Source organism: Petromyzon marinus, chromosome 65 (assembly GCF_048934315.1).
Source record: "Petromyzon marinus isolate PM22_M1 ecotype Great Lakes invasive population chromosome 65, UKy_Petmar_22M1.pri1.0, whole genome shotgun sequence".
In the NCBI taxonomy this organism is placed as follows: domain Eukaryota; kingdom Metazoa; phylum Chordata; class Hyperoartia; order Petromyzontiformes; family Petromyzontidae; genus Petromyzon; species Petromyzon marinus.
This window is the reverse complement of record NC_133731.1, coordinates 7,998,236-8,013,383: the sequence shown is the minus strand read 5'-3', so window position 1 is coordinate 8,013,383 and position 15,148 is coordinate 7,998,236. Positions and strand designations below refer to the sequence as shown.

Genomic DNA, 15,148 nt, shown 5'->3' with positions numbered 1-15,148 from the left:
AGAACATTCTTTGAAAAGGAGTAACACATCACTGACACGGGCTCGCCTTACAGCATTGGCGAATAGTATCTGAAGCGGCGCTGGCAGTGATCATCGTGGTGAAGTATGGTCAAATAACCCCCGCCAAACCGACACAGCGTAGGGGAGGGGACATTCATCCAGCAGTGGATTGAGATTGTACTTGAGTCTTGTGCGTGATGATGATTTATCGTTCAGTATTATTTTGTTTTAATCAGATCTCAAAAAATATCTATACGTTACTAAAGTAACGATTTACACCAATGATGTAGGTATAGTGCGTATGTGAGCAGGTAGTACACGTGGGTACAGGTGTGCATGTGGATATCGTAGGGAGCGGTGGCGCAGCGGTTAGCGCACTGCGCTATTCCTGCTCACGACCAACAACAGTGACAACCGAACCGGCCCATGACCTCCGCTAGGTCCGCTCAGCCTTAAATAAGTACCCAGTGCGGCGTGGGTGTGTAAACATCGCCACGAGGGAGACAAAGGCCGGCCGGGCGTGGCGCTGGCCCACCCTCCCTCGTGTGCCACGATGCCGACCATCACAGGCGCCTTGCTCCGACATTCTGCTAAGTCTATACGGAGGGAGGGGGTCTTTACATTTGTGTACATATGAATGAACACGTGTGTACATAGGTTTAAAACACGTGTGTTCATATGTTCAAAACACGTGTTCATACGTAAAGCAAAAAAAAAACACGAAGGCGGTTCACCGCTCGAACATCGAAGGCAATTGGGGCGCTCCATCTCGAGGTCGAAATTCCACCTCCCTCTTTCGGGGCTTCGAGAAGGAAATGGAAATCCCCCTCCCCCCCCCCCCCCCCCCCACAATTGTTACCGACTCAGCCCTACAGAATTCACACTCCCAAATCTCTGGTCACGGGACTCCATCAAATGTTGATGAAGCAAGGCCACTTACCCTCGTGTACTGGCCGGCGATTGCTGATGTTGATGATGATGATTCTGCTGCTGATGATGATGATTCTGCTGCTGCTGATCGTAACCATTCCCGTCCAGTTCCACGGTGGCATCGCTCTCACCACGCATCTCAAAATCGAGAGGCGAGACCGAATTCATCTTGGCAGGCATGCGAGCCCGGCCACCTCCTCCACCTCCTTCTCCTCCCGCCTGTGGCTGCTTCTCTTGCCCCGATCGTCGTGGGCGAGTGTCGGTGGTCTCCAGGCGGTGGCGACGGCGGCGTTTTGGTTGCCGCGGCTAAATCCCAGGACGGAGGTCGAAGGGTGTCGCCGTGCGTCTCCTGCTCTCGCCGAATGGCGAGCGCGGCGGTCATACTTGGGATGTACAAATCGTCGGTCGCGAATTGATCCCTCCCCGTCGCCACCTCGCGCCCAGAGGCACTGTAACCTGCTCAGCCGCCCGGCGACTCACCTACCCACTCGCACAACCTATCCACCTACCTACCTACCCACCCACACACGCACATACACACACACATACAAGTGCTTGCGACTTACATCCCCCCCCCACCCACGCCCAGCTACATACACGCACGCCTATTTAGCTCTCGGCCCACTGAAAAACACCACATACACTCAGCTCACTCACCAACCAACCCACCACACCACATCCGGCTCACCTACCGACCCAACTCACCACCGCTTGGACACACCTAACCAGCTACACACTCACCTAAACACCTACACACTCACCTAAACACCTACACACTCACCTAACCACCTACACACTCACCCGCTCACCTAACCACCTACACACTCGCCCTCTCACCTAACCACCTACACACTCGCCCGCTCACCTAACCACCTACACACTCACCTAACCACCTACACACCCGCTCACCTAACCACTGAACCACCTACACACTCGCCCACTCACCTAACCACCTACACACTCGCCCGCTCACCTAACCACCTACACACTCGCTCACCTAACCACCTAGACACTCACCCTCTCACCTAACTACCTACACACTCGCTCGCCTAACCACCTACACACTCACCCGCTCACCTAACCACCTACACACTCACCCGCTCACCTAACCACCTACACACTCGCTCGCTCACCTAACCACCTACACACTCACCCTCTCACCTAAACCACCTACACACTCGCCCGCTCACCTAACCACCTACACACTCGCTCGCCTAACCACATACACACTCGCTCGCTAACCACCTAAACACTCACCCTCTCACCTAACCACCTATACACTCACCCCGCTCACCTAACCACCTACACACTGAACCTCTCACCTAACCACCTACACACTCACCCGCTGACCTAACCACCTACACACTCACCCGCTGACCTAACCACCTACACACTCACCCGCTGACCTAACCACCTACACACTCACCCGCTCACCTAACCACCTACACACTCACCCTCTCACCTAACCACCTACACACTCACCCTCTCACCTAACCACCTACACACTCACCCGCTCACCTAACCACCTACACACTCACCCGCTCACCTAACCACCTACACACTCACCCGCTCACCTAACCACCTACACACTCGCCTGCTCACCTAACCATCTACACACTCACCCGCTCACCTAACCACCTACACACTCACCCGCTCACCTAACCACCTAGACACTCACCCGCTCACCTAACCACCTACACACTCGCGCGCTCACCTAACCACCTACACACTCACCTAACCACCTACACACTCACCCGCTCACCTAACCACCTACACACTCACCTACCGAAACGCCACCTCTTTACTCACCTACCCACTCAACCACTCACTAACTCACCCACTCACTCATCTAACCACTCATCCACTCACCTACACAGCCACATCACCCGCTCATGCACTCACCTACCCAGCCGATACGCTCACGCCACCTGCACAGCCACTCGCTCAGCCACCTAACCAACCACTCGCCCGCTCACCTACACCCCTCACCTAATCGCACAGGCGAATCCAGGCGGCTAACGGTGCCCACTCTCAGTCACAGCCGCACACAGATTGGAGACTTCCCCGCGTTCACACCGAGAGAGAGAGAGAGAGGGCGAGATACCTGCTCGCTCGCTCGCTCTCCCTCCCTTGAGATACACCTGGTGGGGGGTGGGGTTATTTTGGTGACGTGAGCTGCTTGGTGATCGTCGTGGTGGTGGTGGTGGTGTCGCGTTGGGACTTTGTGATATATTCATGATATCGTGCGAGCGGTTGTACGGGGATGGAGAAACGAGGGGCTGGAGAGTGCAAGTGGGATATACAGTAGCGCTTTAGGAGGTAGCGCTAATTGTACACGGGATTGCGTATAACTGGTATCATCAAAACATAAACATCAGCTGCTGCTGCTGCTACATCATCAGTCGTTGCCATTGTACGCAGCAGCAGCAGCAAGTTAATCAATTCTCGAGCATGGGTATTAATTACTGATGTCATCATCACTTTACGGGATGATTTAAACAAATCTTGCCGTAAAAATATCATCGTCATCAGCAGCATACTCCGCCCTTGAAATCATCAGTGTCACCATTACTCATCGGCACCACCACCATCAGCACCACCACCATTATCATACTCGCCCTTAAATCATCAGCACCATCTTCATCATCACCACCACCACCATCATCATGCTGTGTTCTTTAATCATCATCAGCGGCGTCATCATCGTGAATTTGATATTAAATAATAAATCCGTCATCATCACCGCCACCATCATCATCATGATTACGCAGCAAATGTCACGTGCGCAAGCGCAATTAGCAGCAGCAGTTAGCGAGCACGTGACCAGCTCCGCGTCACCGCAGGCTCGTTCAAGAGTCGCCTAATTGGGAGCGAGTTGAGTGCGGAACCGCCTTAAACCGCACACACACACATAGATAGATAAAAGATCCCCCATATAGCCTTAACAGACTGTAGGGGCAAGTGCTGTTAGCGAGCACCTATGAAGGCCGGAACGGTACACGAGGGGGTGGGTGGCAAGCACCACGCCTGACCGCCTTTGTCTCCCCAGTGGCGATATTACACACCGCACCAGGTACTCATTTGAGGCTGAGTCGACCATCACACACACAATCACACACACACACCACACCATCATCACACACACACCACACCATCACACACACACTCCACACCATCACACACACCTCACCATCATCACACACACACCACACCATCATCACACACACCACCCATCATCACACACACCACACCATCATCACACACACCACACCATCACACACACCACGCATCACACCATCACACACACCACACCATCATCATCACACACACCATCATCACACACACCACACCACACCATCATCACACACACACCACACATCATCACACACACACACCACACCATCACACACACCTCATCATCATCACACACACCCCATCATCACACACACCATCACACACACACCACACCATCACACACACACCACACCCACAAACACACACACCATCACACATAAACACACACACCATCACACATACACGCACCATCACACATTCACACCACACACACCATACTCACACACACACCATCACACACACACACCATCACACACACCATCATCATCACACCCCCACCCATCATTACACCCCCACCATCGCTTCCTCGTCTCTCTTCACCAGCGCCCAGGTGCTGCTGATGCTGACGACGACGACGATGATGATGATGCGGGTGAGGAAGTAGGGGAATTGAACTCAGGTGTGCCGGGGTTTGCAGGCAGTGCGCTCACCACAGCGCCACCGCTTCCCACGCGCGCACACAAAGACAAAGATCCCCCGTGTAGCCTTAACAGACTGTAGGGGCAAGTGCTGTTAGCGAGCACCTATGAAGGCCGGCACAGCTCACGAGGGGGTGGTTAGCCAGCGCCACGCCCGGACGCCTTTGTCTCTCCAGTGGGGATGTTTTTACACATCATCAGGTACTCGTTTGAGGCTGAGTCGACCTAGGGGAGGCCCACGACCTGTTCGGATAATCGTCACCGGTGTTGGCCGTGAGCGGGAATCGAACCCGGGTCGCCAGGTTCGTAGCAGAGCAGAGCGCTAACCACACACGCACGCGCATCCATAATACAGGTTTTATGGGTTAGATCGTGTAAATATGTCGTTAAACCCGCCACCACCCGACACAGCCAACTAGTGAGGTGTGGTGTCACGTGAACAGAACGTGGCCAATTCGTGACTCGTGTTGGAGAGTCACAACGTTCACCATCGGAGTGCCGTGACGCTTCGCTGTGGTTGGGCTGTCCCACACGCACAGCGCCCGTGTGCTGCTGTCCACGTTCTGTTCACGAGACACTACACCTCACTGGTTGGCTGTGTCGGGTGGTGGCGGGTTTAACGACACATATTTACGCGATCTAACCCATAACACCTGGATTGTGGATGATATTGATCGCAAAAGCCTACTTCGTGTTCAACATATATAACACGAGCTCTACTACCCGGCTTCGCCCGAGACTTGGATTCAGCACGCCCGGCCGCCTTTGGTCTCCCAGTGGCGATGTTCACACACCACACAACTTACTCGTTTGAGGCCGAGTCGACCTAGGGGAGGCCCAGGACCGGTTCAAATAATCGTCACCGGTGGTGGCCGTGAGCGGGAATCGAACTCGGGCAGCCAATTCGCAGCGCGGCGCGCTAACCACTACACTACAATGCGTTACGCTTCCACGTGCGCGGGTCACGTGACAGATATGACGTCACAGCTCACTTGCCGTGCAAAAAATAAATGCATTATTGAGCTCTCCCCCCCCCCCCAAAAAAGTATATTTTTATAATGTTTGCATGGTGGACAGTCTGGAAAGTACCGACGTGGTAAATTTCAAGTTTGTTGCATGTCGGGAAGTACGCTAAACATTTTGAACAGTCACACATAATCACCACTTTGCCTTTTATATATGAAGATACAGCACACGCATCCACGCGTGTGCGCTAACCCACTGCGCCACCGCTCTTAACCACCACCACCACCACCGCTCCCAACGCAATGTGTGCAAAGACAAAGACGCCCCGTATAGCCTTAACACACCGTTGGGGGCAAGTGGTGTTAGCGAGTAGCCCCTAGGGGCTGGGGTGTCCAGGACCACCCGCCTTTGTCGCCCAAGTGGCAACGTTTGCACATCGCACCAGGTACTCCATACCTAATTTGGGGCCGAGTTGACCTAGAGGAGGCCCAGTAGAGGGCTCATCGCTGTGTTGGTGGTCGTAGCGCTGTGCTAACCGCTGCGCCACCGCTCCCCGCGCACACCCCCCCCAAGTCAGTTCCCCTTCTTCCCTCTCGATGTCATTTCAAGCGCGCACGCTTAGAATGACACAGATGCGGACACGTGGACTAGGGACCACACGCCGGGTTCATTATATCATCATCATCATCATGAGATCTCAGTGTACACACACACACACGCGTGTGCCACACGTGTCGAAGACAAAAACACCGGTCCAGTAGCCTTAACAGACTGTAAGGCCACGTGATGTTAGCGAGCACCTATGAACGATGGAAATCATGCTCGTGCACACGACACAAATAGCGATGAGTGGCACGATAGCAGGTGATGGGTTGATGGTGACTGATGATGGTGGTGGTGGCTGATGATGATGATGATAGTGACTGATGATGATGATGATAGTGGATGATGATGATGGTGGTGGATGATGATGGTGGCTGACGATGGTTATGCGCCGCTGTGGTGAGATGTTAACTCCCTCGCCTGGTCTACAGGAGGTCGTGGGTTCGATCGTGACCCTGACGCCTGCTGCTGCTGCTGTATATTTGGAGTTTGCGTGTCTCTCTCATCATCATCATCATCGCGGTGGCTAGGAGATGTTAACTACCTCGCCAGGTATACAGGAGATCGTGGGTTCGATCGTGACCCTGACGCCTGCTGCTGCTGTATATTTGGAGTTTGCGTGTCTCTCTCTCCCCGTGGTCACTGCGTGGAATTTTTTTCTTCTCCGAGCCGTCCGCTTTGTTCCCCTCCACATCGAGAATCAACGCCACGCGTTCCGCGACTTTGGTCCACATTTATTGGAGCTACCATTCGCGATAGCCCGGGTCGCTCTGAACAAAAAGAGCTACGCAGCTCAGTGGGACCTTGCCTGTAAAATTAAAAACAGAAATTATTTACTTTATAAGTTTGAATAGTTTAGATGTTGCTGCCGCTGATGATGACACCTGGGTACAACAACAACAACTAGAGATATTGTTTGTTTCCTTACCAGACTCTCCGTGCATCTCGATCCATCGGCCGTGCCACTCCCTGCCCGGACGCGAGTCCACGAGGCCCGCAGCGCAGAGCTCCTCCGGCCCCTCCGGCCCCTCCGGCCCCTCCGGCCGAGGGGGTCGCGGAGCTGTCGTAGCTTCGGCGCATGGGGGTCCCGGCCCAGGGGCTCGTGGTCACGTCTGTACGCGGGTCGCCCAATTTCGGCAAGCCCCGAGTCTGGGGGGTGCGGGTGAGAGAGGGGGGTGTGTGAGAGTGGGGGAAACGGGGGTGGACAGGTGAGGAGGTGGAAGAGGAGGAGACGACAGTTCCTAGCGAAGAGGAGGAGGGAGGAGGAGGAGGGAGGAGGAGGAGGAGGTAAGAGGCGAGACACGGGCGGAGAGAGGAGGAGAGGAGTTGGATTTTAAAAGTGACTCTGGACAGGAATGTTGACGAAGGACTGCAGGAGAGGGTGGGATGGGGATGGGGGTGGTAGTGGTGGTGGTGATGGGGGTGAGTGTGGGTGTGGTGATGTCGGTGGTGGTGATGGGGGTGGTGATGGGGTGATTATGGGTGTGGTGATGTTGGTGGTGGTGATAGAGGTGCTTGTGATGTGGTTGACTGTGATAGGGGTGGTGATGGTGGGGAGGGTGGGGGTTGTGATGGTAATGATTATGGTGGGGTGATGATGATGATATAGGCGATAGCGATAGTGATGGGAGTGGTGATGGTGATGTGGATGATGGCGATAGTGATGCTGGTGGTGATGGCGATGATTTAATAAGTATGTGCACAAATTTACGTGCATGCGTGTGTATACGTGTGTGTGTATACGTGTGTGTGTGTATATAAACGTGTGTGTGTGTGCGTGTTTCCGTTCCGGCCTTCATAGGTGCTCGCTAACAGCACTTGCCCCTACAGTCTGTTAAGGATATAGTGGGCTCTTTGTCTTTGTGTGTGTATATACGTGTGTGTGTATATGTGTGTGTGCGTATATGTGTGTATACGTGTGTGTATACGTGTGTGTATATACGTGTACGTGTGTGTATACGTGTGTGTATACGTGTATATACGTGTGTGTGCCCCCTACAGTCTGTCAAGGCTATACGGGAATCTTTGTCTTTTGTGTGCGTATGTGTGCGTGTATACGTGCGTGTGTGTATACGTGTGCGTGTGTGTGTGTATACGTGTGTGTGTACGTGTGTGTACGTGCACATGACACAAACGCGCACGCAAAAAGACAAAGATCCCCCGTGTAGCCTTCACAGACTGCAGGGCAAGTGCCGTTAGCGAGTAAGCAGCACCTATAAAGGCCGGAACGGTACACGGGGCCTGGGTGGCGAGCACCACGCCCGACCGCCTTTGTCTCTTCAGTGGCGATGTTTACTACGCACCGCACCAGGTACTCATTTGAGGCTGAATCGACCTAGGGGAGGGCCCAGAACCGGTTCAGATACTCGTCACCGGTGTTGGCCGTGAGCGGGAATTGAACTCGGGTAGCTGGGTTCGTAACGCAGCGCGCTAACCACTACACCACCGCTCCCATGCACAACATACACGCGAACACACACACCCCAAAAAATCAGACGCACGCACGCACGCACAGCCCATAAACGACACATTACAACACGGCCATAAACTCACACTCGCACTCTCACGCACATCCACACGAACAAAGATCCCCCGTGTAGCCCCAACAGACTGTCGGGGCAAGTGCAGTGCGTAGCGAGCACCTCTGAAGGCCGGCACCGTGGCACACGAGGGGTTGTGCTAGCCAGCACCACGCCCAGCCGCCTTTGTCTCCCCAGTGACGATGTTCACGACACATCGCACCAGGTACTCAAAGCGGAGACCCGGTTCAGATAATCGTGGTGTGAGCGGGAGTCGAACTTGGGTCTCTGACAGGGTAATTGGTTATATAATTAAACAAAAAATATTATTCATATTTAGTGACCTGCTGACCATTTTATCTGCAGTATCTTGCACTCCGATCGTATGTTTGTGTTGTGTTGTGAAAAAAGAGCTTTATAGCTCATCGGATTCCCGCTAACCAGTCTAAATCAAGATTCTGACCTCAGCGCGCTCACCACTGCACCACCGCTCCCCGTAAGGCCATCGCAAAGACAAAGATCCCTTCTCTCCCCGTATAGCCTTAACAGACTGTCGGGGCAAGTGCTGTTAGCGAGTAGCGCCTATCAAGGTCTTCACGGAAAAAAAGACAAAGATCCCCCGTATAGATTTAACAGACTGTCGGGGCAAGTGCTGTTCGCGAGCACACTCACACCGTCACACACGGCAGACTCACGTCAACAGAGACGTGTCCGGCCAAAGTCATGAATCTCGGGACCCCTCCCTTCGCCCCCACTCCCACACAGGCCGGGACTAAACAAACGACAAAGATTTAATCTGCGGCTCCGTGATTTAATGGGAATCGTTTTCTCGCGGACAGAGCCTCCTCCTCCTGAAGAGGTGGACCTCCTCCATCCTCCCTCCTCCCTCCCTCCACTTCATCCCTCCTCCCTCCCTCCACCTCCTCCCTCCCTCCACCTCCTCCTCCCTCCCTCCACCTCCTCCCTCCCTCCACCTCCTCCCTCCCTCCACCTCCTCCTCCCTCCCTCTCTCCACAGCGCGCGATTGTCGCAACCTCGCGAGCGACAACGACTGCGAAGCGAGGACCGTGGGGAGAGACGAAGCGAGGACCGTGGTGACAGAGCCTCCACAAGGCTGTCGGGGGCAAGTGTGTGTCTGTGTGTCTGTGTGTATGTCTGTGTGTGTGTCTGTGTGTGTGTCTGTGTGTGTGTCTGTATGTCTGTGTATCTGTGTGTGTGTCAACGAGCGGAGCGCCGGGTGGCTAAAGCACAGCAGATTGGCACAGTAGGGGGCACAGGTGGTGCATCAGCCAGTCATCTCAGTCAGTCGACCCGTGGCACCTGGGTCTGCCCCGTGACCTCCTGCCAGCGGGCGTTCGACACTTCACGTGGCCCCAGGGTGCACATAGCCTGGCACAAGCGTCGTGCTGACGTCACCGTCACTTAGTGGCGAATGGCGGTTGTTGTGTCTTTGTGTCTGTGTGTGTCTGTATCTGTGTGTCTGTGTGTGTGTTAGTGTAGCGGTTAGCGCGCTGCGAACCCGGCGACCCGAGTTCGATTCACGCTCACGGCCACCAACACCCAGTGACGATAGTCTGACGATAGTCTGAACAGGCCTCCACTAGGTCGACTCAGCCTCAAATGAGTAACTGGTGCGGTGTGTAAACGTCGCCACTTAGGGGGACAAAGGCGCTGGCCATCCACCCCGCCGTGTGCCGTGCCGGCCTTTGTAGACGGAGGCGCGTGGGTAGCGTCTAGAAGGATCCAGCAGCATCCCAGTGCCTCGTGTGACGACGACGACGCCACGCCGAGGCGGCCTTACAACCGCTGATTCCTACCCGCGCTGCGACGCAGTTCATAGCTGTGAAGCCATGCGGCTTACCCGTATTCCTGTACAGGGAAATTGAGTCAAACAAATGTGTGTCTATTGGTTTGTGTTTCTCCCTTGTGATGGGGCTTTGTAGGACGAACGTTGAGATTTATAAGGAGCACGGGGTAGGGTCTGTAACAGGGTAGGGGGCACTGACAGCTACGGTAGTTCCGTTCAACTCGACCGCGTTACGTCCAAATGCCATTGGCGTTATAAAGTACGAGCTCTACTATCCGGGTTCGCCCGGGACTTGGATCCACCACGCGCGGCCGCCTTTGTCTCCCCAGTGGCGATGTTCACACACCACAGCAGTTACTCGTTTGAGGCTGAGTCGACGTAGTTCAAATAATCGTCACCGGTGGTGGCCGTGAGCGGGAATCGAACTCGGGTCGCCGGGTTCGTAGCGCGGCGCGCTAACCACTACACTACAATGCGTTACGCTTACACACACAGACACAGACAGACACACATACACAGCGCGCTAACCACTACACTACAATGCGTTACGCTTACACACACAGACACAGACAGACACACATACACAGCGCGCTAACCACTACACTACAATGCGTTACGCTTACACACACACAGACAGCGCGCTAACCACTACACTACAATGCGTTACGCTTCCACACGCGCGGGTCACGTGACAGATTTGACGTCACAGCTCACTTTGCCGTGCAAAAAATAAATGCATTATTGAACTCCCCCCCCCCCCCCCAAAAAAGTGTATTTGTATAATGTTTGCATGGTGTACAGTCTGGAATGTACCCACATGGCAAATTTCAAGTTTGTTGCATGTCGGGAAGTACGCTAAACATTTTGAACATTTGAACAGACACACATATTCACAACTTTTGGCTTTTATATATATGGAGATGTGTGTGTCCCCCATGGCGAGTTTCGCGTTGTATGTCGAGTTCACGTCATGACAGCGTTAGCGCCCCGGTGTTCCGGGACGACAGGCAGAGAGAGAGAGAGCTGTGTGTGAGAGGCGATGCTTCTCGCCACGACACGCGGCTTCTTAGCATTAGTTTACACGCTCTTATTTAACTCGCTCTGTCTGTTGTTTCGATTTAAAGCTTTCGTGACTGCAAGGATTCATCTTCTTTTGGTCCTTTCGGTAAAGTCACGTAGAATGAGAATAAAATAATAAATTAATAAAATTAAATACCGCAATCAAATTCTCACGACGTTTCGGCCACAACACAAGCGGCCTTCATCAGGTGAAGGGACGAGACTGTCTCGTCCCTGTCTGTTGTTATTGTTGTATCCTCAAATCTTGTAACTCTATTTTAACCCACTTCCCAATGTGGTATCGACTGCAAACTTGGTATACCAATGTCACACTGATGACAATACTATATTCTATCATTAAAAATAAAACATTTCTATTTTTCAACATTCTTTTGTATATGTTATGTTTCGGCTTGGCTGTGATTGGCCACCACGGTCCCCTTACGTTGTGGCAAGCTTCGGGGCCACTTCTTGGAGTCGTGGAGTCGTTACATTACTAGTACGGTACATTTCATTAAAGCGTTTTTTTTAATGTTGTTTTTGAATTTTACTTATTACCTCCGGGACCTCATCATTCTCTTCTCATCCACGTTGAGCGGCATGCGTCTTAGATGATTTAGATGATTTTTTTCTTTCTCTTCCCATCCACGTTGAGCGGCATGCGTTTTAGATGATTTAGATGATGTTTTTGCTGATACGCCAACTTTGCCGAGCTGCCGTTCGTGGCCAGGTCGCTCATGGAAAGTGAATAGCCACGTGGGATTTACCTGCTAAGATAACACAACAATTGCTTCGTTTTATTTGGAAAGTTATTGTTTAAGTAATGTGTTTACCTTTACTATACTTTGCACTCCTATTGCCTGTTTGTGTTTGTTGTTTGTGTTTTGTGTTGTTTGTGTGTTGTGTTTGTTGTTTGTGTTTTGTGTTTGTGTGTTGTGTTTGTGTTTTGTGTTTGTTGTTTTGTGTTTGTGTTTTGTGTTTGTGTCTGTGTGTTGTGTTTTGTGTTTGTTGTTTTGTGTTTGTGTTTTGTGTCTGTGTGTTGTGTTTTGTGTTTGTGTTTTGTGTCTGTGTGTTGTGTTTTGTGTTTGTTGTTTGTTGTTTGTGTTTGTTGTTTGTGTTTGTGTGTTGTGTTTGTGTGTCTGTGTGTTTGTGTTTGTTGTTTGTGTCTGTTGTTTGTGTTTGTTGTTTGTATTTTCTGTTTGTTGTTTGTGCTTTGTGTTTATTGTTTGCATTTTGTGTTTGTCGTTCGAACGATCTGACCCCGTGCCCCCTTACTGGACATCTGTGAAACAAAGATCTTTATAGCTCATCGGATTCCTCCTGCAGTCTCAATAAAGATTCTCATTCTGATATCTGACCGTGGTGGAGTTCAGAGGGAAGAGTGCCAGCATCGTGAGAAAGTTCAACTCGTAGCAGTCGGAGGCTCGAGCAACAATATTATCCATAAGAGGGGTTTTTTTGGGGGGTTAGGTCACGTAAACACAGGGTGCTTTTAATTCTTTTTGAACACATCCGAGAATTTGCAACAACACCATCACGATAAATTTGCTGCCTCCTGCCTGCTCTGGAGACCACCTGCAGAAGATTCCCAGCCACGCGTTGACGATGATGGCGAATACGTGGAGTAGACTCTGACTTTTTGAAGCTATTAACATTACATTTGTTATCATGTCACGGCGTAATATTCGTTCTTTTTTTTCCCATTAACAACGATAGTCCCATATAAGTGTTAACATTTTTTGCAGCACCCTGCATAGATGTGTCGTTAAACCCGCCACAGCTAAACAAGTACAGTTTTCCAAGTGAACAGAACGTGCCAATTCGTAGCGAGTTCAGCGCCAGCCGGTTGTGTGTGGGAGAGTGAAACTCACGGTACGCCACCTAGCGGCCGTGCATGCGAACTAAGATGATGAATGTTGATCGCTCTTCAGCCGCAACATAAAACACACACACACACATCAGCAGTAGTAACAGTATTTTACACACACACACATCAGTAGTAGTAACAGTCTTTAACACACACACACATCAGTAGTAGTAACAGTCTTTACACACACATCAGTAGTAAGTCTTTACACACACACACATCAGTAGTAGTAACAGTCTTTACACACACACATCAGTAGTAGTAACAGTCTTTTACACACACACATCAGTAATAGTAACAGTCTTTACACACACACACATCAGTAGTAGTAACAGTCTTTTACACACGCACACACCAGTAGTAGTAACAGTCTTTACACACACACACACACCAGTAGTAGTAACAGTCTTTTACACACACACATCAGTAGTAAGTCTTTTACACACACACATCAGTAGTAGTAACAGTCTTTACACACACACATCAGTAGTAGTAACAGTCTTTACACACACACACATCAGTAGTAGTAACAGTCTGTTACACACACACACATCAGTAGTAACAGTTTTTAACACACACACACATCAGTAATAGTAACAGTCTGTTACACACATCAGTAGTAGTAACAGTCTTTTACACACACACACATCAGTAGTAGTAACAGTCTTTACACACACACACATCAGTAGTAGTGACAGTCTTTTACACACACACACATCAGTAGTAGTAACAGTCTTTTACACACACATCAGTAGTAGTAACAGTCTTTACACACACACACACATCAGTAGTAGTAACAGTCTTTACACACACACACATCAGTAGTAGTAACAGTCTTTACACACACACACATCAGTAGTAGTAACAGTCTTTTACACACACACATCAGTAGTAGTAACAGTCTTTACACACACACACACATCAGTAGTAGTAACAGTCTTTACACACACACACATCAGTAGTAGTAACAGTCTTTACACACACACACATCAGTAGTAGTAACAGTCTTTTACACACACACACATCAGTAGTAGTAACAGTCTGTTACACACACACACACATCAGTAGTAACAGTTTTTAACACACACACACATCAGTAGTAACAGTCTTTTACACACACACACACGTCAGTAGTAGTAACAGTCTTTACACACACACACCAGTAGTAGTAACAGTCTTTACACACACACACACCAGTAGTAGTAACAGTCTGTTACACACACACACCAGTAGTAGTAACAGTCTTTTACACACACACACACATCAGTAGTAACTGTCTTTTACACACACACACATCAGTAGTAGTAACAGTCTTTTACACACACACACGTCAGTAGTAGTAACAGTCTATTACACACACACATCATGCGCACACCCTCTGGGAACGCGTTATTTCAGCAGCGTTGGGTCAATGCGAGCAACAACTCTCTGGACCGGTTTCGACACTCAGTGTCTCATCAGCAGCGGTCAGGGTTTGCTTGAATCAATGCCGGATAACTGCCCAGATTTGTATTGGCCAAGACCAGTTTTGACACTCAGTGTCTCATCAGCAGACGTGTCCGAGGAGTGTCGCTGCTCGGAGCAATCACTGAGAGGAGACGAGGCTAAGGCACAGCAAGTTGGC

The 15,148-nt window shown here is 51.0% G+C and overlaps 1 protein-coding gene across 5 annotated transcripts in view; it reads right to left on the bottom strand.

Annotated features, from left to right (window-relative positions):
- LOC116956436 (anoctamin-1) overlaps positions 1-15,148 on the bottom strand; it is a 177,592-nt gene that overhangs the window by 121,528 nt on the left and 40,916 nt on the right. For all 5 annotated transcript variants that reach the window (XM_076054340.1, XM_076054342.1, XM_076054341.1 and 2 more), the window contains exon 2: positions 7,201-7,421. In XM_076054340.1, the coding sequence (XP_075910455.1) occupies positions 7,201-7,421 (221 nt within the window). The remainder of the gene's footprint in view (positions 1-7,200; positions 7,422-15,148) is intronic.